We start from the raw sequence: 26,578 nt of genomic DNA, 5'->3' as shown, positions 1-26,578 counted from the left end.
GGTCATCTGGTCCAACCCTCCTGCTCAAGCAGGGTCTTCTAGAGCTGGTTGCCCAAGACTATGTCCAGATGTGTTTTTTTTTTCATATCTACAAGGCTAATTCATGTAGCTCTGTTACATGAATAAAATCATAAGTTGTTTTTTTACTGTTGAAGAGTGACCTTATTCAGAGTGGTAGAATTTGGAAAACACCTACCTTACTGAGATGTGGTAACTAAGCTGGCAGTACACAATATAAATACTAGCTGTCACTGTATAATTGTATCTACAATTAATATGTTTGAAAGTGAGAGACAGGTTCATTTTCAAGGCAGTAGTGATGTCAGCAGTTAATTGTAACTTAATTTGTGAGAGGTTATTGGCAAGATACAAGTCTTTACCTTTTGGTAAATTATATTTAGCAGAACATCCATCCAGAAACTAAAAAAATGAATCACAATTACCAAATGTTCATCTTGAATAATTCTTTTCTAAATGAAAACTTAGCTGACACCTCATGCTGGAATAGGACCCAAAGAAATTCCAACTCGAGCTGAATGCTTTTGCCTCAGTGCTGAGTGTTTTTTGTGTTTTAGTTGTTGGCTGCTTTGGCTTCTATATAAACAAGCTTTGAAGGATGTCAAAGGTTTTAGTCTTCCTAAGCATTGGAGATAGGACATTGATCGTTTAATGTTTTAATCATGTATCATATGACCAGTACCTTCTGTGGCAGCGATCCATGGAAGCATCATGAAACCTGCTGTTTTTTAAACAGAGGTTGGGCAAGACTGAGTATCCTGGATATCATGTGAGGTAACCCTGATGTTCAGAAGAGGTTGAGATTTCATATGGGGAGTAGGTGGAGCTGTGTTTTTTCTCCTTCATCAGTAAGCGTGGATGTACCTTCAGTTTCTGGAGGGCAAAAAATCACGTTTCCTGTGTCTTCACTGAATAAATTCTTGAATTAACTGTCCCACTGCTAAACCTAAATCATCTTCTGTAGCACTCAATGAAAATAGCATGTAGTCTATTCTAATAAAAATCACTAGCTGGGAGATGGTTAGTACAGGTATCTTAAATTCTGCTTATGAGTTTCCTTGAAATGTTTGCATTTTTAATGATGATATCACCAATGGTACTGTCTGGGTTGGACATTAATGACAGGCATCCAAGTTTACATTTCATGTGGATACCTCATCTGCAAACGCATACTGCCCTGCTGTGTTCTCACTCGTGATTTTGCCCTTGCCAGTGTGTGTCTGGGGTAATTCCTGGGGTAATTTGTCCTAAATACTCAAGGATTTTTTTAATTTTTTTTTTCTTTCCTTCAGTCATTTGTCATTTGGGGAAGAGCTTGCCTGACTTTTGGGGTAATTCTGGGAGGATCTTCAGCACATTAGCGATTACAACCTTTAGCAAAATTTGCCAGACATGCTCCAGGTTACCATGGATTTTGAAATACTTAACATTTTTCTTTGCATTTTGAACATTAACTACTACTTGGATCCTTGGACCTTGACGATGGCAGATGTTGGTAAAGAGTTTTTTAAGTGATACAGTCACTGAGCTGGATCCTGCATAGGTAACAAATGCATCACCCTACCTGACAGATTGAAAAGCTTCCTTTGTATGAACAGCCAATCCAGAGACGATTTATACAGGATTTTACACTTCCTAATGTATACTGGTATTTACTGGACTAACTGCATCCTAAAAAAAGGCGGTCTGCCCCACAGCAGTTGCCTCTCATAGCATGCAGAGACATAAATGCTTAGATCTTTATGCTGAGTATTGTATGGATACTTGCAAAGTGAAGTCCATACCTCCAAAAGCTTGTAGTATAAAGAAGCTATAAAGAAAAGTGTTGGAAAGGAGGATCTATAATTTGAATATATTCAGTTAGACACTGCAGGTTAGGTGGAAAGAAGATTAGCGTTTAGGAGCTTATGGGTTCTGTTCGTGCCTGTGCCTTATACTTGGTGCAAATTTTGGCAGATATAATTCTGAAGACTTCATTGGCACTAACAAGTTATAAAACTGTTGCCAAGTTGCATAAAAGTCATTAATCCTTGTTTATTGTCAGGATTAATGCTTAGAAAGAGCTTGATTCTTTAGGGAAAAGTATTGAAGAAATCCATCCTTGCAGAAAAATGAAGTTAATTTTTATCACAAAAGAAACTAACTTGACAACTTAGTCTGTTGTGGCATCTCTAGGCCAGCTAGAAACTAATTACAACATAATTGTGGTTTTCTCCTGCTGTTGTTCCCATCTGTATACAGTGGTTTATAAAATATTATAAAAATGAATGAAATGGCTGTAACTTAAATATCTTTGCTGTTTTGCAAATGATTATGATTGGGATTATAATTGAAGTTTTTGAGCAAGTTTTTAATCTGTGTATTTGCACAGGACTATAATGAAATATAATGAGTTTATATTCAGACTTGAAAATCTATTTATGTGAACTCAAAAAGGAGGAAAAATCTTACACTGAAACAGTTACTAAAGGGATTTTTAATTGTGATTTGAAGAATGCCATTTGAAGACCTTTTAAAACCTATTTTAAAATTCAGATTCTTTTAGAATACAGAAACAAAGGCAATATGCAAAATGAGTAATAATGATAGTAGTACAGTATAAGATCTTTGTTGTTCCTTAAAAGGAGATCTCTATTTTATTATTTGAATTCTGAGTTGCTGCAGCCTATTCTTATGTGAGTCTCTTGCCATTGGTGCTTTGTAGGGAATCTTTTTCATTGCTAAACCAACTGAATATATTCGAATTATAGCTTCTCCTATAAGGCTCCTTTGTAGCCTTTTTCTGTTACTTAATGCTAAACGTTGTAAGAAAAAATCATACCAATGATGCATCTGAATTTTGGGGGAGAGAGGATTTCCTCTCTGTCTCAAACCCCCGTTTAAGGTATTTGAGTGGCAGATGGGAAGAGACCCCAAAATGGCCTTGAAAACTCACTTTAGAGTGACCTTGTACTGTTGCCATGGTGTTGTTTTTGACCAGGAAGAGCACGGTGACCGAGACATGCTCTCAACACAAAGCAAACTTGTCAAAATAGACAATTATCTGTTGCTACATGTTCTGTAGAGACAGAGGGCCTGTAGTCATCGCAAAGGATAAAGAAGAATCCTTTGTAAGTGTTTTCTGTACTTGCAATCCAGAGGCTTGTTCAGGAGGTGCCTCTTTTTCTCTTCTCAGTCTTCTCCTTTCCCTTTCATCCAGGTGACGTGCAAAGATGGGAAAGCAAACTGTTGGCTTGATCAGAGTGGAATATATATTTCTTTGCATTGGGTCTGTGCATAAAGTTATTTGGACTTGTGAAGACATGGGAATTGGCAGATAGGGCACCAGATGGTGTTAATTTTTTTGATACCACTTATATTTTGTATCAGTGATTTCATACTGGCAGAATTTATTTTTGGTGGGCCGAAGACGGTGGTATGTATGTACAATGACGTAGAGTAGACACTACTAGGTGTTGATAACGAATGATTTACAAATTTTGAAGTATTTTGGGGAGCAGTGTTCTCATCCCTGCTGAAACAACATTCTTCTCTGGTAGATCAATTTGCTGAAAAGGAAGCTGAGTTAGATGAATTACTAATTTTATGGGTTACAGTCAGTTGATGAATGCTGTAGAGTAGTTGTAACACCAAGCTGGTGTGTGAGGCTGTGTTTGGGAGGCTTGTGCGTCATCCAGACTTTAACAAAAGCAGTTTTTCGTTAGGTCTCCTCAGTTTTTCACAGTGATGCTGGGCAGGATGACTGTTGAAGGATGGAAAGATTGGAGAGAATGCCCTTGTTAGGCTCTGTCTTACCCAGCGTGTCAGCATTCTTGGACACCTTGGTTTTGTCCATTCCTGTGGCTCCTGGGATGTGCTGCACGCGCCACGCTGACTGACAACCATTGCTGTAGGGGGTGTACATATGCGTACACATGCTATACCCCTCCAAATCCCTGGTGTCACTGCAGTCTGCAGCCGCTGTTTCACAGTGCATCCTGCGAATGTGACAGGCATAAGCTTCTGCCGTCCATACTTGCGCCACTGAATGCACATCTCCCTACTCTTCTGAGACAAGTCACCTTCTTTTTTTGTGTCCCGTGTTCAGTCTGAGTAGCACTTTTCCACCCATGAACTGCTGAATGCAGGGTACTTATTTAAGGTCCAGAAGGCTGGCCCCAACCTTGAGCATTTCCTAGGAACCACCAGAAAACAGCATCTCCTGTCGTCTTGGGTGAATCTCCCTTTTTGGAGGACACAGTTTCTCTGGCTTGATGTACCTGCCTTACGTGACCACAGATGCTATTAATGTTTTAGTAATTTTGAAGTATCACATAGCTATGAGTTACTTCACCAATAACTTGAAGTATTTCATGGAATCAGTGGAGAGAAGCGAGTACGTGACAGTTTTGTCTGCTGGCTGACCTGTCTCCCTGAAGCTATAAAATAGCTACAAGTCTTGGAGTTTTATTTTAACCCTCCTGGAGGGTTTATTTTGCCATTTAACAGTTGAAACAATGCAGCCAGAGAGAACTTGAAAGTGACTTTGCTTCCACAGCAATGAGATCCAGGCAGAAAAGGTTCCTTCCTGTAAACACTCACTTCTCATGGCTCAAATTCTTTGTTTTTAAAAGCGTCTTCACTGAGAATCACCTATTAATGCTGTGTCCAGGAGTGTGACAGTGGGTGATGATCCTCCTGGGTTGTGCTGTGGAGAAACTGAACTAATCTTTCCACATGCTTAGAAAATTGGATAGGCTGGATTGAATTGTTTTTACCTTTTTTTTTGTTTGTTTTTTTTTTTTTTAATGTCTCTGTTTTATAACTTCTTATTCCTGGTAATTAAATGTAGGCCTTGCACACAGAGCCAACAATGTATGTAATATGTTTATCTCATGAATCACTGCCTCAGAATAGCTTGTTCTGTTTTATACGGTTTTTAATTAGCAGTGGTTGAGGATCTGATGCAGATAGAAAACTTATTTTCGATCATCTAAGACTGCTTATCGCAGTAAAGGATTTACTGCTGATAACTACTGCAGTGTCAGCAACAAGGTGATGCTGGTTTAACCTTGCTCACTTAAACTGTGAATCCTGCAAGCTGAAAGGTAAATAGAGGGCAGCTGAGTTCTTTGAAATTACAAGGATATTTTCCAGCAGTCTAAGTGATGTTGATTAATTATATTCTCTATTCTACCTTATCCCACTTGTTTACTGATATTGTCTCCTAATCTGCTCGCACTCGAGACTGTTTTGATACCACGGAGGTTTTGGCTGAGGATGATTGCTGCTCTCATTTGGGGTTCCCTATTTAAAGTGGAGTGTTAGTGTTCCAGTTTCCTTGATAGAAACATGAAGTGCAGGTTGATAGACTAATGCTTTCTGTTTAGCTAAAACCGTAAAACTGAAAAGAATTTTCATTTCTATCGTTTGGTATTTGAAAATGAGGATTTTTTGGTTTCTTTTGCAGTAGTCATCCTGTAAAAGCAAGACCATTTTCTGTGCTGTAGCCTTGCACACTTGCTCTTTGCTAAGACATTTTTCATTCTGGGATTTTATTAGAATCATTCAGTAAAATATTTGTTCCCATGATATAAAACAGATAGTCTTTGTCACATAGTTTTTAGGTCAGTAGTGTGAAATGGCTTTAGATGCTTATCCTTTGTTTCTTAATTCTTTTGATTTGCTTGTTGATGTGGAGAGCTCATGGAAAGGTTTCAAAGTGGAAGACACCTTAGCATAGGACTGAGTATAAAATGTGATATTTTGTGTGTAAGATACATGCCGTCAGCACGAATTTGTCTCATTATTTAAATTACTTTGTTTTGCTCAAATACATCTTCACAGCATAGGCTTTAGAGACTGAAGGATCATAAATCGTGAAGTACTTCATGTGCTGGAGCTACCACATGACTTTTGTGCCTGATAGAAAGTGCTGTCATCATCTTGGAAACTTGTAAGAAGGGAAGGGTATCACAAAGACTAAGTGTATGAAAGCCTAAAACTAGAGAAATACAAATTAGGAATTTATGTGTACCATTTTTAACAGCAAAGGTTATGAACTATTGGAGCAAACTATGACAGGTAGCAGTAGGCTTTTGTTTACAAGAATAAGAATGTTTTTCAGATGGAGCTATGATGGCCAAACACAAGTTGATGGGTGTAATTGTGTAGCTGGTGTTACAAGGTCAGGTTAACTGTCTAATAGTTCTTTCCAGCTTTAATATCTGTATGTATAGAGGACATGATGGTAAGACTTAAAGTATGGTGCATGGTTGTAGTACAGATATAAAACATTAACAATGTATTGCATTTATTCAGTTTCAATATACCCTAAGCTGTTTGCAGTTGCATTTAAGTCAAGTTTTACATGGGCTGTGTGACAGTGTCTGATAACCTCCCTGAAGTCTCTGTTTATCTATATTCAATTCAAAAAGCTGGTTGCGTCGGCACGAGCAGCTCCAACAGAACAAACCTCAGTTAATTTGGTGGCTGAAAGGAAGGCTTCATCTGGGAAAAGGCAGGGCAATACATTGCTATGAGGTTTTAAGAAATACAGTCTCCCTCCTCTTGCCTTCTTTCTAAAGCCCTTAGATGCTGGACAAAATGACTTGTGTTGTGAAACCTTCCTTGGCATGACAAGCAATAAAACATGTAGCGGGGAGGGGGGATAAAGAAGGCTCTGAGTTCTGCCTCTGCTGCCAACACATACAGCCTTGGATAAGTTACTGTTCCCCTTTATCAGATCCATACAGTGGGAACAATGCAAGAGGCTTCAAGAGACTCTCAATGCTTTTCTGTTATGTAAAAAGAAAAAAAGAAAAGCTTCATGTTTAAGTAATCTGGTTTTGAGTCATCTGTGTGGATTTTGTTGATAACACAGGTAGCTGAGTTAATGCCATTGAACCAGGTGACAAATGCACTCACGAACCCGAACACTGCCTAATCTAAGGTTTATAAAATTTTAATGTAGGTTTTTTTTAATCATATCTATATGCTGTGATAGTTCAATAGGATATGTTGGAGAATGTAAAGCATTATACAACAAGCGAGTAAGCTCACTGGGTTTGAAAAACTGCCTGCTTCATTGTGTATTGCTAATTGATAAACACAATCTCTAGGCTCTTTAGTTAAACTGAGCAGGGTTATTTTTTAATGAAGGGGTTTTTTTTCGCATCAAGTACAGGAATGTTTAGATGTGTACTTGTTCATGTGTTTTTTTTCTAATGAACTCATGCTATGAAGGGTCGTGTGTTACGTGAAAGGTTTTAGTATTGAATCTTTCTTTTAAGCGTTCATAAGTCATTGGAAAAAATACATTTAGCAGTTGAACTTAACGTTCCATTGGAGAAGAATAAATAAGTAGGGGAGGATACTAAGAGATCTGACTTTTTTTGCTGCTAATTTCTGTTGGGTTTGCTCAGTGATTTTTAGTCAGGCGAAGTCAATTGCTTGATTTCTGAAAGGAGCATTGGACTTGGCACAAGCTAGGACCTTTGAAAGTCTTACAAAAGAGCTTGAGAGTTTTAAACGCTCTCTTTTGGTATCAGAACCCTACTTGAAACTGTATGGCAGCTAAAAAAATCATATTAGGTATTCCTCAAGTTTATAATGTGTATTTATTACAAAGAAGCTGTGAGGAATTGCAGCATTGGCAGCCTTTCAAGCAATCTCTTACAATACAGCTTTATGCCTGTAACATATTTTTTCTTCCTTTCTTTTTGCAAGTCATGTTTTAACCAGATTTCGTTCCCTTTCAACTCTGGAAGGCAAATGTAATGTTTGAAATGCTGTGTTGTACTTGGAGAGGCTAGATTTTCCTCTCATTCTGTGGAACAATAAATGGAAACTTGCATGTTTGGAATTGCACAACCCAACTCTTCCTCTGGGAGCATTCAGTCATTAAATTGCTGATGGGAAAATCAAACTTCAAGGGGAAAAAATAGAGGTGTAAGGAGAGAGATACAAGCAAGGGAGGGTCTTTTCAGGTACTTGGGTTTATTATACAGCCAAACACGAACTGTGTTTTGAAGCTCTTCTGTGTGGGCCAAGTGTCTGAATTCTTTCCAGCTCTGACTCTTGAGAGTTTCAAAAGCCTGTCTCCTTTTGGTATCACAGTTCTACCTGAAACCGTACGGCACTACGTGCCTGGACAGTCACACCAGCCGAGAAGGTGAAGCTGCATTCCTACGTGCTGCTCCAGTATTGCATAAATGCTAATTTATGTTTTGTGTGTTGGGGGTGGAGGGAGAGAACTATACAGATGCTCCCCCTCTGCCCCTTTGATTTATAATTGTACCACTTATACAAAGTGCTTTATTCACTGGAGACTGATTTCCTGGTCACTGTAACCAGCACAATAGCAGCAGTGCATTTCTGTCTCCCCCTCAATCCAACACTACAATAACTAGAGCTAGTACAAGTTACCAGCAAAGATAAATACCCTCTGCTCATTCTATACATGTTCTAGCAGCAATAACTCGTGTCGGTAGTGCAAATCGTGCAAATTAGGACAGCAAACTCCGCTTTGCGCTGCTGTTAAGTAAAGCATGGTAAGAAGCTGGTATCGATTGTTACTTAAGCAAAAGAAATTGGGTGCGATGACTTAGCAGTGACACTCCATCTTTAAACATCCTCTCTTCATCCCATGCTTAAAATAGCACCTTAGATTTCTGTATGACTTTATTTTTATGGGAGCTAGTTATGAAATCGTGGATTACATATTCCAAGAGCATGGACAATTCTAACACGGTAATAACTGTTGCTGTAATACCTGTAGAGAGGAATTTTATTGGTGTGTCCCATTTTTGTAGCATCAAATGACAAAATTGAATATTCAGCATCTTTTCTGTCTTTGTGGTTATGCTTGGACAGATTCATTCAATCAGCTGCATGAATGAGCACTTAGGGATTTTATAAGCCAGAGTGGCCAAATTATGGTAATTAGACATCTTGTCTATTTTGTTACACTGGCTGCAGAACAGTAATGAGGTTAAAGGAATACTGTCAAGTTGATGAAGGTACAAAATTGGCGTACCTAAAAGCTGTCATCGTTCTGCTGTATATATCTGAATGCTTTGATTTTAGGACATTCTTTCTGCATGTTTTTAGTTTCATGACATTTAGAGGCAGACAAAATGGTGCAAATGTGTGGCCTGGTGTGGAAGCCATACGAGCTTATTTCTCTTTATTTTTCAGAGTCTCTTTCTGTTTTAAATGCTGTCAAATAACTTGACAATTTCTAAAGTTCATTTTATACAATGGGTCACCTATAATGTTTCTAGAAACACATTATCTCTCATTCTACTGGGTATGGCAAACATACATCTAATATTACAGAAAATTGAATGCAGTAGAGAAATGGATAACTTTTTAGGGTATTGCTGCTTATGAATGCCATTGTCTTTTATATGTGCTTTGCTAAATGTGCGCAGGAGAGATGCTCAACTGCCATAAGACTAGTTTTCTATAAAGAAAAATAATTATGTTTGCTTACGTGGCTGAGAATTTGATGTGTTAAATCCTCGTAATTAAAGGTGCTTCCAAGACAAAAATACTGGTTGAATAACACCAAAATTGGATGAATTAGCTCATATGTTAAAATCAAGCCTGTGTTCAAAATGAACGCAAAGCAGTAGCTGAGGACAGCAAGCTAGTATGCTGAAACCTGATTTTTGAGGAACTCACTCAGCTGGAACATGGGATCTGATCTTTACATGAATATCCCTTTGCTTCTCTTTCTTCTTATGTACTTTGTCATCTGTTATATTTAGTTCTTATGATGTCCACAGGCTTTTATCTGAAAGTCTGATATTAATTTCACATGTGTTAACTGGTTTTTATCAAAGTAAGTTACTAGGTCTTTTCCCTTTGCAAAAAAATGTTGAGGGGAGAGCCGTCTCTTACCCACCACTTTCAGGGCCGTGTTTTGGGGAGAACTGTTAACAAATTTTCTTTTGCAACAGAGGCTTCATCCTAGAGCAGCTGGCCTTGAATAATCTCCCAACCTGCCTGCAAACTAATGACTTTTTCTTTCTTGTTTCCTGTTGGTGGGAGGAGAAGGATAGACTAGCACGTCCAAAGGACTTGGTTTCCACCTGAGTTTTTAGGGCTGACTGTGGAAGGTGGGCACGGGGGTCATGCACTGTCACTAAAGGGTCTGCAGAAGAAAGCAAGTCTACTCAAAAGAATTTGTTTCTTCGAGGCTCACAAGTCCTTTAGAAAATTGCTGCAGTTCTATTAAGTGGGGGGAAACAAGATTGAAAAACATTTGTAGATGGTATAACAGCTAAATAACTTTAGTTCTTTCTCACTATGGCTCCAACCATTGCCACCATGACTTGTGTGATACTATGGTCGGCAAGAGCGGGCAATCTGAAAAAGGAAAGTAAAATGCAGGGCTGTTTAAAGTGATTTTACTGTGGTGTCTACATGTCTCTCTGATCTCAGCCCTGTGCTCCAGATGAAACAATGTGGTGACTCTTGCAGATAATTTTGGCGGTTGATTCTTCCCCCCGCCCTGCTCAGTTAGGAAATATTAGCTACATGTCTGTGTTTTCTCTTGTTCTGTGGATTTCCAGTTTGTCTCTTCAAATACATACTAGGTGGTGGTGTATAGCAAACTTCTTTGCCTGTAAACTAATCAGTAGTGCTGTTTTGGGATTTCCCTCCGCCTCCTCCCCCCCCAGTTATTGCTTTTATGGATATGTGATGGTTCATAGTGGTAGGCAAAGTGTGAGCTCTGTGGAATAGCTAATCCGCAAATACACTGTAGTTTATTTTTGACAGGACTACTAGTACATTTTCATGTAATAACTTTTCTTCCTCTCAAACAGAGAGCCTTCTCTTCTGTTCCCACTCCTAACCCCCACCAAAACAGACATTAGACATTAAAGGTAATGTTTTCTTAAGCAACTTGTGTGTGTAGTTTTTTTATTTTGTAAGGAAGCAACATGCAACTAAGCTGATACATCTGCACTGTTTAGGGGAGTTAGTCGGGAAAATGTCTACATGGAAATGAAGACAGTTAGTTGCGTTTACAGTTAGACCATGTATATCAGTTAAAGAATTGCAGCTGCTGCCCATTTGAGTTTCTCTGCTTGCACCATGTAGCATTGAAGGTTGAATGTCATCCCCCTACTTCACTGGGAAGGGATGTCATCTTTTTAGTTACAACCTGATTGTTTCTTATTACACAACATTTTAAATGGTAATGATACAAACTGGAAGGAGAACAGCTGACTTTCAAATTCGATGTTGAGTTATGTTCCCAGCCAGATTGTTGGTTTTTTTTCAGTGTGACTGGGCAGCTGCTCTGTGAGTTTGAGTGAATGGTGCAGTAACCAGGGAATCCAGCAGTGACATTTTTAGAAGAAGAGTATATTTGATTAATGATTCTTATTTTGTCATCCCATATGAAGTACTGTGTCTTAAGCATTAGTTATACAGTCTCAAATTAACAGAAAACTTAGTATTTGGCTTTCAGCTTCTCAGAATGGTCAGATGTCTTCTGGTTGTTCAGTTGAACAGTTGCTTCAAACTGTTTGAGAGCAAGTCAGCCCTGTTGATATGTTGAAATTCCAATATCTTCCTATTTCTCAACATAGATATTCATAACTGCTTTTTGTAATTCAGGATTAACTGCAGATATTGTTTAGCACACTTGTAATCTAAATTTGGTTTAGCATTAGCAAAAATAATGCTTTTCTTGGTGATGTGTATGTTTAAAATAATTAAAAGAGTTTTGGAGATACATGTAGAAACATCTGCTTTTAGTATTGTTTGCAGGGGCACTGCTGTGTACAGTGCTAAATCATGATTGTGTCGTATAAAGTGCTTTTGCATATGCTATCCCATATGAATGTAGTCAAGCAGGCAACAAGTTGCATCTAAAAGCAAGACATTTCAGTCAGAAGAAGCAACCAGCCGGCAATCTGGAAGTTCAAAGTTAGAATTCATCAGAAACCATCATTTGGCTCCTTTCAGTACACATGAAAGCCTTACATCTCATTACTGTTTATGAATACCAGCAACTAGCTGTGTAGCCTACACTTGCAGACTTAAAATAGCTTCTTTGCAATGCAAACTTGGCATCGGGAGCTGACAAGTTTATTTGATATCACCTTTATGTGTTTTTTTTTCAGGAAAATTAATGGCTTCTTAACTTTGTATGTGAACTATCATACTATCACGGAAATAATCACTGAGACCACAAAATATTAAACACTTTTCCACATGGCACGTACCACACTGTCTCCCAAACAGATCGTTGGAAAAGGAAAAGAGATGTTTAAGTGAAACCAGCTGCTAGCAAGTATCTGATGCTGGTGGCTACTGTGGAACAAAAGAACAGTGTGAGGAGGTAAACATTAATTCGAATTTTAGGTTGGAGTTGACTTTTTTCTTTATCTTGTTTTAGGTTTTTACACTTCCAGAGTTTCAGCTTTTTGCAGAGAGTATTGTGCCCAAAATGTAACAGAACCCACGTTGAACATAGGCTACATCTGCATTCGCTTCATAAGGAAATTACACAGCATTTGCTTGTAACTGTGGTCTTTTAGTGATGGTAGAATTATTTTTAAAAGTTGCATATTTAGGTGAAGCATTTAGAAGTACGAGCAGGAAATTTCATCAGGCTACCACAAGGAAATGTGATTGCTTTTCTGGGTTGTTAGGGTTTTTTCCCCTCTTTAATTACAATGCTTTATGGCAGAATTGACTGGTGACACTTCACAGAAAGTTTTGCTCTCTAAGTTTTATGAAGGTGAAAGCCACCCCCTGTACCACCAGGCCACAAGCTATTCCGAGAGCAAATTCTTCCAGAGCACTGGCACGGCTTTAACAAATTAATATTTTACAGAGCTACAGCACATGGTCAGTGATGAGAACTGAGCTATTTCTACATTTTCTGCAATGCCTGAGTATGTGTTTTGTGTTAATCATTCCTGGCAGCGGGAACCAGCACACAGGTCTTCCCTTCTGGGTGATCAATTGCTCTGTTCACTAAGACTTTCAAAAAAGCCAATTTATTATAGCTAAGTTCACAGAAAAGCCAAGCAACTGTTGTCATCATCCAGGATGGACATCATAGATGCTTTAGTCCAGAAAAAGGTTCTGAGCTTTGAATTCACAACTAACATAGGATCTGTCTGCAGTTGTTATACATTTATTCATGGCGGCCACATGAAGACTCGTTCATATGGAGCCCCTCGTGCAGCATTTCTTGTTAGCCAGCTCTGTGGTTCCCTGTTCTGCGTGCTATTTGCTCCATTTTGAGGTCCTTTAAATTGTATAAGTGAGGGAGTAGGTACTTAAATAGCCAGATAGCTGCATTTTTGCAGCACAGGACACTTGACCATACAATGAATTTTTAATTGGCCTGAACTGCATGTAATACAGCACATGTATAATGTCATGAAAAGGACTTTTTAAATATCTACAATCATAAACAGTTTTTGCTCCAGAAACAGTGTTGTGAAAGGTTTTAAGGCTCCTTTTGGGGTTGCCTTTTGTTTTCTTTTTGGAGGGAGAGGTGCTGAAAGGGATTTCAAAAGAAAAGGCATGCTGGGGGAGATAAACAGCTCTGTGTTTAAGAGCAGTGCAGGAAGCGAATAGATGGCGTTGCTTGGGGGAAGCTCTTAGAAGTAATTAGTGATAAGAGTGAGGAAGGAGGAAATCTGGTTGGCAGCTGCTGCGCATTCCGCAGTGCCTCTGACCTTGGCCTCTAGGTGCTTCGAGGCCGCCGGGGAAAGGTTTGCTGTCAGAGCTGCTGGATTTACCTGAATTCCCTTTGAAAGACTTAGTGAAATCTGCTGAAAACCTGCAGGGTGTAACTTCTCATCATGTGTCTGAAAGCCCTGCATCCCTTATTCAGGCATTACTTAATGTATGTGATATAAGTTGGTGATAGATTGGACGACTCATGTTTTTGCACTTTTTAGGTGCCTAATAAGAGTACTAGGAACAGTCTCCAGTCCGTCTGCTGTAGGGTGGGAATTGTATCTTCCTTGCAAACACTTCTTTGCCCTGCCGTGGGACAGCATGAGACTTGGCAAGGGTGAGTGAGTTGTTGGCCAGAGTCCAGAGCCCAGGAGATTGGTTGGCAGGAAAGTACATGGCGGGATTTAGTCTGACACAATTTATTTGGATAAAAGGGATAACTGATGGTGCACGGTGCGTGTTTCACCTTGCTAAATATCTGAATTCCCTTGCCAGAACTGTGAAATGATAACTTAATCCTTGATTGCTTCTTACAGCGCTGCAGGCCATAGTCTCTGGAAGAATGTTTTGTCAGCCAAAATATATATATGGCTGACACGAACCCCAGTTACAATGCCTAATCCAGCTAGCTAATGTCTGAATTAATTTGCGGCCAGATGCTTTTAAACTATCTACATTGTAGCTTCTGCACTTGGTACCACTAGTCATACATCTCTGCTAAGGCCTGTTAACTGATTGTTATTTTTTTCCAGCATGAATAAATTACCAACAGTAATGTACAAGCCCTTAAGCAACTGCCAGATTTGGTTTTGGAGGTGATGGGTGTTGGTACAAGTGTTTAATGAAAGAATTTTTTGTACACAAGAATAAATAAAGATCATTGGAACAAGAAGTAGGGAATAAAAGCTTATTCAAAATGACCTTCCCCATTAAATACTTTAGGATTATCTGATTCCCCAAATGAGAGCTTTCAGTTGGAACACAATGGGCATGAAAGAACTGCAGTGCTTTGAAATAGTTATGTGGTGTGTTGACTCAAGAATAGTTCACAAAATATTTCCTACACTTAAAAATGACCACAGTGATTTGCTGAGGTGGGAGGGAGAAGAATAGACAAAGCAGATGTTTAAGTTCCTCATGTGGACAAAAGATGAATTTAGGAAATTTAAGAGCACAGAGGAATGCTGCAGCGAATCGGTAGCACTTATTTAGGCAGCAACAGTTGGGGCTTTTCCCCCCAAATACTGAAGAAATCGGTATTTTGCAAAGAGAAAGAAATGGAAATGCTAAACATGCAAGCAATGTTTTAGCCCTGTAGCTAAGGACTGCTGCACCTTCAGGCATGTACCTTGTAGCTGTACATTCAGCTGCACCTTGGCTTTACTGTATGCGTTGTGTGCCCACGAGCCTGGGATCTGTCTTTCCTTTTCACTTTTCACTGATGGGGTTTTTTTTGTCTTCAGAACAAGTTCTTGATGCAGATCTATATGCTTTCATGCAATTCTAGGTTTAAGCAAATATTTAATTCTGCCTAGGGCACTATGACATTTTTTCAGCAGTCCAGAGCCATTAGTAGGGCATATACGGGACATGGGAGCTGAGCTGTCATGGTGAAGGCTTGCCTGTAATTTTCATAATATGCTGTATTTTCCCTTTGCTTCTCAACAAACAGGTCAATTATAGCTTATTTCGCATCCTCGTGCTGGGAAAAGAACAGCTGATTTGAATGGTAGATTGAGGATAAGGATTTCTTTTCTAGGTCAGGCAGAAGAGCAGCTTGGTGCAAAAACGTTACCCTGAAAAGCAGTAGTCAGAGGGGCTATGGAGGCATCTAGGCTGCTTGTCTTAATGTCCGAGTTTCTTTGGGACAAAGATTTTATTTATTTCCTCATGCCAGGTTCTCTAGTAGTAAGATTTCACTCCTGAGAGCTCATTATAGTTTAGAAAAATGACAGCAAAAAGTAACTCCTGCTGTCTATAGTGGGGATGTGGGTAGGTGAGGAGAGCAATTCCTTCTTAACATCGTTCGTGGCAGAACTGTAATCTTGCAGCTGCTGAACTGAGTGAGTTTGCATAAATAGAGCGCTGGGTAAAAAGGCTTGAAATCTTTGTGAAGAAAAAGTAATGTATCAGTGTATGCCAAAATGCTTCAAATTTCTGTTGACATTCAGCATATGGGAAACGTCAAAGTGGATATTGATTGCTGCCTGCTTTCTTATCTTCACATTATCAGTCGAGTTTGCTAAAATGGGTTGGAGGAATATAGACGGTACTGAGAGAGTTGATCAGGGGAGGGAAGGTAGGTACTCTGTGCTCTTGGGAAGAGTGAAAGTCAGTATGACACGTTTTTCTTTTTTGAGAGCTATCAAACACCAATTTTACTATAGCTGAATGTTTGAGGCTTCTAATATATGTCAAGATTTTTTTGAAGTGCTCTTTCTGAGATGCCAGTGTCTTGACAAGCTGCCGTTCTCGCATGCCTTTTTTTTACTAGAGTGGTTCAGATGCGTTGTGCTGTTCTTCCACCTCCCAGGCTCCTTGGACTTCGATGGGAGTTTTTAGCTGAGAGTACATAGATATTGTGCAACAACCTCTGGCTTATCGCTGTGATCATGAAACCTGTATGTGCTGAAGTCAGGAAATTCAGGAGGTTACTGAACTGTGGAGGCAAGACAAATAACTTCTGTGCTAGTAACCAAGCTTCTTGCCTACAGCTCTTATCTTTCCCCTCCATACACGACTAGCTCAACATCATTTGTGGTTTCTAGTGTGTTTTAAATACTGCTTGAGTTCCTAATTTGGAGTTGGATCCAAAACAGGCCATGAATAGACTTGCCACATGAAAATAACACTTTATTTAGCAGCTGCCTGCATCTGGAGGCACCAAAAATGACTCTGAGGTATAAAGTTTTGCACTGTGCATGCACCCAGAACTGCCCTCTTCAACAGCTGAACACCCAGTGATGCTGAAATTGCACTGAGATTCAGAAAGTAACTGGATGCTATAACCAATTAAATTTCATTGTAAATACATTGTGTGTATACCAAACACAACATTGACTGATTTATTTACACAATGTGGCCACAGCAATGTTCTCTTTTGAACTGCAACCGTTTCAAAAGTTACTTACTTGCTTAGTGGCTGGTGAACTTGCTAAAGAAGTTGGAGAAGTGAGTCCATGCATCTCCTCAAACAGGCGTTGCCCTTTCCAAAGAGAGGAGGATGTACTCTTCACTTGAAGACACGGCAAATTCATGGAGCCAGGAGAGAAAGTGAGGGAGGTAGTTTGACTTATTATTTAGACCACCAAGCTAGAAGGTGTCTCCTCACTTGCAGTCTTTGTGATTATCTAACATAAATTGCATGGGCAATCATGAGATAAACGACTTAAGTTCTTTGGGGATGTGGTCTTTACAGCAGAAAATATATGGTAGCAGGTATTATAATACAGAGCTTCTTCATGGCCTAAGTAATTCAGTGGAAGGAGAGTAGATAGGGAATTAGCAAGTACTCAGAGACAATTAAGCATGGGAGAGGCACCTCTTCTACACACTATGTTTAGAGGGAGTTAGTGCATATTTAAAAGAAATAGAAAACATTACTAAAATTTTTTGAATGCTCTCAATAAATCATTTGTTTCCCTGGGCTGAAGAGTCCTTACAGTAATTTCTGTAATTTGCAATGATTGCCTGCTTAATATGAGGGTGAAGAGCTTGTGGGCTACTCTGGAGGCTTGGAGCTGCCACGGCTGCAGATCCTTTCATACTCCTATGAATGGCTCTTGCTCTTTATCATGGACTATTCTTTTTTTCTCTTCCTAGTTTGAAGCAGAGAGGTGCTGAAGTAGATTCTTTTTTTGTCGAATGATATTGGATGCACATGTTTGTGTATAGGTACGTCTGTGTAAATATAACCAAGTCTGTGGAAAAACATCAGCTCTCTTCCAAAATGATTCTGGGTGATGTATTTGTGTTTTCAAGGAAGAGAGACAACCTCAAACTGGTTTAAGGTAGAGGCTCTAATGAGTTTATGAATTAGATGGTGCAGCTGGATGATCTACAAAAGGAGGAAATACTGGCCTTGGTGGAACTTAGTGAAAGAGTTCTTTAAATACCCTTTCATGGATTAAAAAATTTGGTTCTCATTCCTAGGTGCTCATAAAGGACTTCACTCTCCCCCCGCCCCCCTTTCCCACCTTTATTTTCTACTTCCAGCTGCCGGTAGACTCCCGTCAGAAATTTCTGTGGATGTCAGCATGTTTTTCTTTCTGAAGCGAGGGAGTGTTGACAGTTCTCAAATCCTGCACAAGGGAAGTGAGCAGGGAGGGGGCCTGGGGAGGTTGTCTGGTGCAGTTTCTCTCGGAGGAGGAGGTACTGGCATCGGTTTGGCTTGTTCCCAACTTTTACCCTTTTGCTGAGTCTGTAAGAAAAAACATCTTGCAACAAGGAATTACAGCAATCATGCTGAAGTGAGAAGAGTGAGACAAATCTTTCAAAAATATTGCTCTAGACTGCTGTAGCTAACTGAAAACAGACACAGAAAAAGTTGTTCTGAAAGATTTTTTGCCCAGGAGACCTGGTGACAGGCCCTCTGCCCTGGTAGCTCTGCCGTAAATGCACACACAAACTCATACGCTGAAGTCAAACTGCTTTTCTAGGCAGAAGGCTGTCGAAGTGGGGCATGACTGTTTGATATTGGAGAAGCTCAGAAAGAAAAAAAAAATCTGTATTAAATTTATGGTGGAAATTTTCTTTGTGTTTAAAATAATTTTCTCATTGTTTTGTGAATGTGCTTGATGTATTTAATCTCAAAGAGTTGAAGAAAGTTGCTGGTAAAGAATTTAATTGTTCATGGTCATTTTTTTGAGCTCTCCTAAATCCCACCTGCCACCCAAGAAGAAAAACATAGGAAAACCCTACATTTTAAAAATAGGCATTTTAAAATCTTACAATGAAGAAGCTAGAGTTAAGGAGGTCTAAACACAGTTGTTCTTTCTCTGCAGCTTACCTTTGCATTAGACAAGTTGCACTGTGTGTTGCATGATGAATTGTCAACCTGCTCACAAAAGAACTAAAAAAACCCTCAGAATGGTAGCTGTTCTGAACCCGGGGCTTCATAACACGGTTTCTGCATTAATTGCAAATTAATTCTGTGTATTGACAGGAACTAGGGCTAACAGTGTGAACAAAACCTTGAACTGGGAGTCTTGGATCCTCTTGGAAATAAGGAGCTTGTGGCTTGGGGAAAGTGAAGGGGACAGGCTGAAACCCATCTAACTGGAAAGTAAAATGCTTTTTAAAAACAAAAATCCCCCCCAAAACAGCCCTCACTTCTGAGTGAAAAAGTTCTGCATGTGTATGTTTTCAGGCAATAGTTTAGTAAGAAGAAAAAAATTAGCTCTTAGGTACTAATATCACAGCCAAAAGGGTTTTCTGAGTTTTTTTGCGGGAGAAGGGAAGTACAGAATCAGCTGTTCGGTGCCGCGACATTTGGGGTAGCTCTGATGATAATCCTGAAGAATTTCAAGTAAGATATCAGACTCTGATCTGTTGAGCTTGTGTCATTCTTCATACAGTCATACTGTTGAGGGTTTGGTGGTTTTTTTTCTGATTACAAGTATGATAAAGTCGTTCTAATGGCACAGTGATTCTTACACGATTTCTGTTTGTACAGACTCTGTTGGGCCACTGAAAAAGATGCCTTGTGAAAACACAGACTGTTTTCCCCCTTCTGTAAAATACTGTTACTGAAAGTCTCTCTACAACACGTAATTACGTCCACATCAGGAAGGCTTTTCTACACAATTATCCCAGTAGCTATTCTACCAGGTGTAGAGATTTTCCTCCAAAATACTTTCCAATGATTTGGTAGCCTGCAATAGGGCTCTTCTTTTTTACTTCTTTAACTTTAGATTTATCCTATGTATCTATGGCTTGTGTGGGCATTTTAATGACTGCTTTTAGTGTCAACCCTGTGCTTTGCATTGTGTACAGTAGATCGTTCTAGGATTAATCCTGTATAACAGTGACTTGGCTTTTTAGCGGCTGCCTTAAATTAAAGGTTATATTGGATGAGAATGCTGTGCGTGTAGATGCCTGCATTAGTTGATGCTGTAGAACAAGATTATCATACGTGTTTCTGTACACCTATACACATATATGGACACACACACGCTGCGCTATCTGCCTCTTCGGGAGCTCATCGCAGCTCCTGGGCTGGCTGGAGATTGCATTTGACTAAAGCAAGTTGTGCAGTTGTCGCAGAGGCAGAACAGGTTTTCTGCCAAACCCCAGGGCGAGGACCGTCGTGTTTCCATCTGGAGATCTGTTGGTGGAGTTAATAGGCTGCCAAATCATAAGAGGGCTTTTTTCCCTCCCTCCTATGGTTACAAAATGGTAGCTACATCAGGATCTATTAAAAAATATTGAAATTCACAATAGTAATTGAAAGTTTGGGTACTGGCTGTTCACCAAACATTCTCTAGAGCACAATAGTATCCCGACATCTAAGTGTTTACAAACAAAAGGATAAAGTTGTAATCCCCTTGTCATAACACAAGCTTTATGGGATACATGCACCACTTGAATGTGGTCGGGACTAAGCAGATTATTGTACTAACAATACAGAAAATTTAGCTCCAAGTAGAAAACACCCCAGACCCACAAGGCTGCCCGTTCAGCCTGAGTTCATGTTTTTTGGGGCTTTTTTTTTTTTTTTTTTTGAGTGAGCTGGCAAAAATTAGTTTTGTCAGTAGAAACTAAGTAACCGCCAACTATGCCTGGAATGCCTTGGAGCACGGGAGGAATTTTCCAAGTAACAGTGATTACTTTTGTTCCTTTTAGCTACACAAGTTTAGGCTTTGAACTGCATATGCTCTTTCACATTTATTTTTTTTTTTTTTACATATTTGGGGATTTTTTTTTAAAGAGACTCTTTCTGCTCACAAAAAATCTTTTGCTCAAATGGGGCAACGTGGCTTTCTCCCAAAGAGCTCAGTATTGTTATGGAAGTAAAATTGAGACTCCAGAAGAATAGTATTAATTGGGGGATATCATCCAGAAATTGGAGTCTAGTAGGTCTGAGCATTTTGATACCACTTGGTCTACATGTAAAAATGGGGAAAGAATATTTATAAACTGTTAAACCCAACAACCTTAAGCACTTTATCTTCTGAAATATTCTGGGAAAATGGATTTCTAAGTATTGTAGGATAAAGAAGCCTGAAGTGATCAAACTTATTTAGTTGACATTTCCTCTCATTGTATACCTAGCAGCAGCAAAATGTGTTGCAAGTTGTGTTTGTCTGATATGTGGAAAGAGAGGAAACAACTTCTCAATGAATTCTACTATTTCTTATCAGTTGTCATACTGATGTCTTTCAATTATGTCTATGCTAAGTAAAATAATTAAATATATTGTCTAAATTTTATTTCACCGTTGGCTGGCTTTCTTTTATGCCAGGAAGGAAATTCTGCAGCTGAAATTTAAACAGGAGAACTTTGAACATTGCAGTATCTTTCCTAATTAACTTCTGGCTCTTTAAAAAACCTTATTCTGAATCCTTTATTCATATAGAAAAAGAAAAAATACTACCAATTAAAGGATCTGCTTCAGAAACGTAGCTGGGGTCCCAAACTTCAAACAAATGCAAGATCTTCCTGATATTTTTTTTTGTGCCTGCATCCTTATCTGGTGTGCCTGAAGTTGTCTGCTTTGAGACTTGCTGGTGCTAGAGCTCTTCAGTAATTCCTACACCACTTACCAGCTTCTCCACACTAGGAAGCTCCTGTAGTACAGCGGAGGAAATATTTGCTTCTTCGTGGTGGAAAGTAAACTTGAAAATCATAACCCTGTTATTCCAAAATAAAAGACCGTTAAGTAGTGGTTTGTTAAATCCTGCATCTCGTTACAGATAGGTATCTAATGCCGAGACAGCATGAGCGATGAACGGGTTCTTTTGGTATTCAGCTCCATCTACACCCAGTATTTACCCTCTGAGATACAGCTAGGGGTCAAGCTCAAAAGTCTTATTTGAAGGATGAGTTTTCTTGAAAAACCTTTCAGTCCATGAAAGCTGTTACCTTTTAACCCATCACTCTTCAAACAGAGCCTACATTTGCTTAGTAAAGCTCTGCACTAAGGTTCTGTGAATGTGATACTTGATATTTCTAAGGTGTTCCCAAGCATCCTTACCCTGCTGTGTTTGAGTGGGGAAGCTCGTGGCAGGTGAGTGAGTGAGAAGAAGCAAAGGAAAACACTGTACACAAGCCACAAAACAAATTGAGCATTATAGTTCAAGGTTTTTCATACAGGTACTATTTGGGGCATTCTTAACCAGGGAAAGGAAGGAAAGAAAGATCTGTGAGGACAACTAATTCTGCCCATGAAGCATTAGTTATTTGGTTCCAGGGAATAGCTGAAATATGATGCAGTTGTGCGTTTGTGTCAGAACCCAGCATAGTTATTGTACTGCTTTTATCTGCAACAAATTATTAATAAAATCACAGAATCACCAAATGGCTGAGGTTGGAAGGGACTTCTGGGGGCCATCGGGCATTTGTCCTTTAGGTGCTACGCTACAGTTCCTTTCATTTGACTCGATACCAAGAGCAGCTCTGGGGCTGCTTGTCCTGGTGTGTTGGTATTCCCAAGTGCGCTGAACCAGAGTGAGGGCATAGTTACAACATAGCATTTCTTGTCCAGGTTTGCTTGGAAGTATGGATTGGGCCTCGTGGACATGAGTGTTATGAGTGAACGTGGGGTATGAACAGTTTACCTGATGCTAGATTTAAGTAGTATCAGAAACACAGTGGTTTGGACTATATCTGTAAACTTTAAAAAGAATAAACTTGCTACAAAGTGGAGTTGTTCCTGCATCCGAAGGATAAATTGCTGTGACACATGGTGCCAACTTTTAATAAAATGTGTATGAATACAAATTGATTTAAGGCAAGCTAACTCAGCCGGGAGCATAAAGATGTGGTCTTACAGAGCGATTGCTGGGAGACACTGACACCTTTCTGCTGTTAAGCCTCATCAGTTTGTTTTTTTCCCATCAGTATGTTTTTTCTAGTTGTGTTTTTTAGCTACTTTCTGGAGTTAATGCTGAGCAGTTCCTGCGGAAGGGCATAAAATAGCACTAATTACATTGGAATTTGATATGCTTGGTTTTGCAATGGTTATGGAAGATTGAAAGTGGAAAGCAATAAAAATTTCTGGGGATTTGCTGGGACTTCCCTAATTCATAGTTACTGTTGTAACTTTTCTTTTTTTAACCTGAAAATTCTTACTACATTTTGCTTTTCCAGAAGCTTCTGAAAATGATAAAATGTTATGTTTCAATTCCATAAATCCAGTGTGGCCTTGTGCCACTGGCAGTATCAGCCAAATTTATAGTTTGGATGTTGTTGCGGTCACTGCTGGCATAGGAAATGTTCTTTTAAAAAAAAAAAAAAGAATAAAATTGTCTGGCTTGTCAGATCATCTCCTACAGCCTCTGTACCTCTTTTCCCTGCTTTCTGACTTGCCGCCTCCCACCTTTCTCCTCCCGTTTGCCCCATCTGCCCATTTCTGAGTTAGGCAAGAAGCAGGATGTGCTGTGACTGATTTAGAGCCTGCGCTGATTTGCCAGCTGGCTGCTGTCTCTGAGCTGTTGGGTCAGCCAGACAGAACAGATAAGGTCTGAGCTATCCTCGCCTCTTCCCAGTCATGTTTCACCTCTACTCATTTGCTGTGGTGTTTTGCCCACAAGATTTGCAAAATCTCAGATATACTTAAGGTCACTATACCTTCCCTCTGCTTTTGAACCTGGAAAGCCGGACTAAAAACTGATCTGCGATATTACTAAAATAGCACTAATAGCTATGGCTGACCCAAGTAGTTTATTGTGCTTGAATATATCATTTAATTATTGGAGTTTCTATTCTTTTAAAAAAACCAGAAGCAATAGTGGTGTTGGACATATATTGATAGTCTCAGCTGGGAATTGCTCTGGTTTTATCTTGTGTTTAAATTGAAATGATTACTCAGGGCTGCACGTCTTCATTCACTCTTGAAATGGCATAAATGTCCACTTGGCTGCAACAAATAAAGTAGTAATAATTGTAGGCAGTTGTTTTAGAGTATTCTCTTTCTCCTTTTTTAATTTTAGAAACCCTAGATACATTAGATTCCCCCTACTTCTGTTTGATATTGAGTTGAAAAAAGATAAAAGAGGGGACTTGGCAAAGGAAAGTCCTGTCAGTCTGGATCCAAGTGAAAATATGTAGCTGAAAAGATGTTAACAACATACTTCAGTAGCTAGAAGATAAGTTTTCCCTTCCTGTCCTGGACGTTTCTGCGGCATTTGAGATAGATGTGAATTATTGGCTGTCAGCCGAGGAACGATAACAAGTCCTGCCTGCCCCCCTGAAGTGGCGGCATCCTTGGGGGAAACTGCCGGGTAGCTGCTGGACGGGTGCTTTTAAGAGTCCTGCAACGATCATTTCGCTGTGTGCTCACTCTCTACCTTGCAGACACTGGTTTGGACATGGGTTTTAGTGTGAACAGCTTGCGGGTGACACAACTGCACGTGATCTTTTCTGCTTTAGAACTACTCGTGATTCTTTACTATTCATTACGATTACAAGTTGTTAATATTAGGATCATCTAGGGTTTTTTTGCTAATGCCAGCCTTAACCATAGGAAATGTTATTTGCATACATTACTGTCATCCGTGTTTTGTTGTAGGAGATACTTCCCTGCTCTGTAGGTGATGCTGTTGTTTGGCATTTACCTTTTCATCACCTCTGGGATGGACCGTAGCAATACACCATACTTGGGCGTGGAGCCTTCTCGAAACACCCGGCACTTCCCGTGTGTGCTTGTAGCTAAGCAGGCTGCTGTAGGTGCTGTATCCCTGTATCTATGCATTTCCCACAGGATTTCATATCGGGCTGAAAATCTTTTCATGGGTTTCTGGGCCCAGCTATCGCAGCGCACAGCTGCAGCGTTAATGGGTGCGTATGTGCACAGCACGATGCTGCGTAATACAGTATGCACCCTTAATGCTCTCCTTAGGGAAACGTTTGTCTGATTTATTCTCTTGGTCCAAATTACACAGAACAAGCTACAGCTCTGGATAGCTGTGCTGTATCCTAAATGCTGTATGCTGGGTTTCCTAGATATAGGGCTTCCGTTTGCTCATGTTTGGATTAAGCGAGACTGCGAGACATGGTTTTATGTGTTTGTGCAGCTCTCTAGAAAATGAGATACTTAATTTAAGACCTTTAGTCTGAACTAAACTTGATGATTTACATAGCCTAGCATAATCCATCCTCTTAAAATTGTATATATGATAGGACTTCTGAGATTATATCCTTATTGCTGCTGTAATCCAAATACTCGATAATACGTCCTGTATTGAGGGCTGGTAGGATCAACTGCATTGTCGCAATATAATCCTGCCTTGGAACTGGGTTGGGGAGTATGAGCATAACTGCTTGCTGAATCACATCTGTGAGTGCTAAACTCAAACTCAGAATCGAGGCTTGCTATTCCCTTTATTTTACAGTGAGAGTGATCTTCCTGTAGGAATAAGAATAAGCCTGCCTTGTAAGCAGGAGCACCCCTAAAAGCCACTTAGTTTCCAGTGAAGTCCTTCAGCAAAATGCTCCACTAGCATTTCAGAGCACAGAAAGCCAACAAAATGCTCTTGCGTCTCTCTCGGAGTAATCCAGGCGGGCTCTCTGCTGTCTTCCGTGTCTGGATCAAAGCCCTGGTGAGGGAGATTCCCTCAATGTGCCTTCATATCTGCAACCCACCCAGGAGCGACAGGGACAGTCGAGAGTCTGCACCAAGCATGCTGCCAAGGACCTTGGGAGAGGTTTTCTTCAAACTTAGCCAGATGGCGGGGGGAAGAGTGGTCATGTTATTGCTTACTTGAATGACCCTGCGACGTGGCCGTCATGGGGTAACCTTGACTTAAATAATCATCCCGTGTAGCGGGTCATACCGACTGCTATCCAAAGTCACTGTTGTTCCTGTTATGTCAAACAGATATGCATATTAGATTCAAGCCTGAGTAAAAAGGGGTGATGGACTTGCTTAATAAATAATTATTTTTGAGAGGCAATGCTGAGAAATTACTATTTTTAAACTCGCTTCTCAACCCATATGAGCAGCAAGAACTCTGAGACTAATCTTATAGGGCTCCCATGTCTTTCTCTTGCACTGTTCAAAAGAAATCCGTGATGCTTGTCACAAGACTTTACTTGTTACTCATGTCAAGAGTTTCCTAAACTCATTTAGAAGATCCAGGACAAGGAGAATATTGGTTCTTCGTTGTTGTGTGTTTGCTGGATTTCTCCAGTCTTCTGCTTGTGGGAAGACTGCGTAACCTGCTGTCGGGGCATTGACTGATGCTGTGCTGTTATTTTAAAGGTCACTCCAGTAATTTTGTACTTGTTGTTTAAAAAAAACCCCAAACAACAAAACCCAAACCAAACAAAAAAAAAAACACCACCAAAAAAATCCCCCCCCAAAAAAACCCAGAAAACAAACAAACTTTTAAGTTATACACATAACAGATTAAAGAAATTGCTATTTTGCGTTCATTCTTTTAGGGAAACAAATGTTTGCTCTGCTGTCCCAGCAACCATGAGAGAACTGAGTTGGGCAAGTCCAAGGGTTGGGCTCTGAAATTTCCTCTTGAATAACTCTCCTGAAGTTCCTGTTCAAATGGTTTTGGAAATTTTTTCGTTGCTTGGGTACTTTGTTTTTAAGAGACAGTGACACGCACAAAACTAGAGAGAGAGAGGTGTCCTCTGTCAAGGAAAAAAAAACCTGGGAGAGAATGAGGAAGGGATGGTGGCAGCATGAGAA

At 39.7% G+C, this 26,578-nt stretch overlaps 1 protein-coding gene across 4 annotated transcripts in view; it reads left to right on the top strand.

Moving 5' to 3' along the window:
• The window catches only part of KIF13B (kinesin family member 13B), a 133,276-nt gene that overhangs the window by 24,212 nt on the left and 82,486 nt on the right, over positions 1-26,578 (top strand). The window contains exon 1 of one of the 4 annotated variants that reach the window (XM_075144842.1): positions 25,648-25,667. The exons of the other annotated variants lie outside the window; for them this stretch is intronic. Within the exon in view, the coding sequence (XP_075000943.1) occupies positions 25,663-25,667 (5 nt within the window). The 5' untranslated portion in view covers positions 25,648-25,662. Of the gene's footprint in view, positions 1-25,647; positions 25,668-26,578 lie in introns of those variants that run through there. 4 annotated transcript variants of the gene reach the window in all.

Source organism: Calonectris borealis, chromosome 3 (genome assembly GCF_964195595.1).
Source record: "Calonectris borealis chromosome 3, bCalBor7.hap1.2, whole genome shotgun sequence".
NCBI lineage: Eukaryota > Metazoa > Chordata > Aves > Procellariiformes > Procellariidae > Calonectris > Calonectris borealis.
The sequence above is the reverse complement of the archived record's forward strand: the minus strand, read 5'-3'. Positions and strand labels throughout refer to the sequence as shown.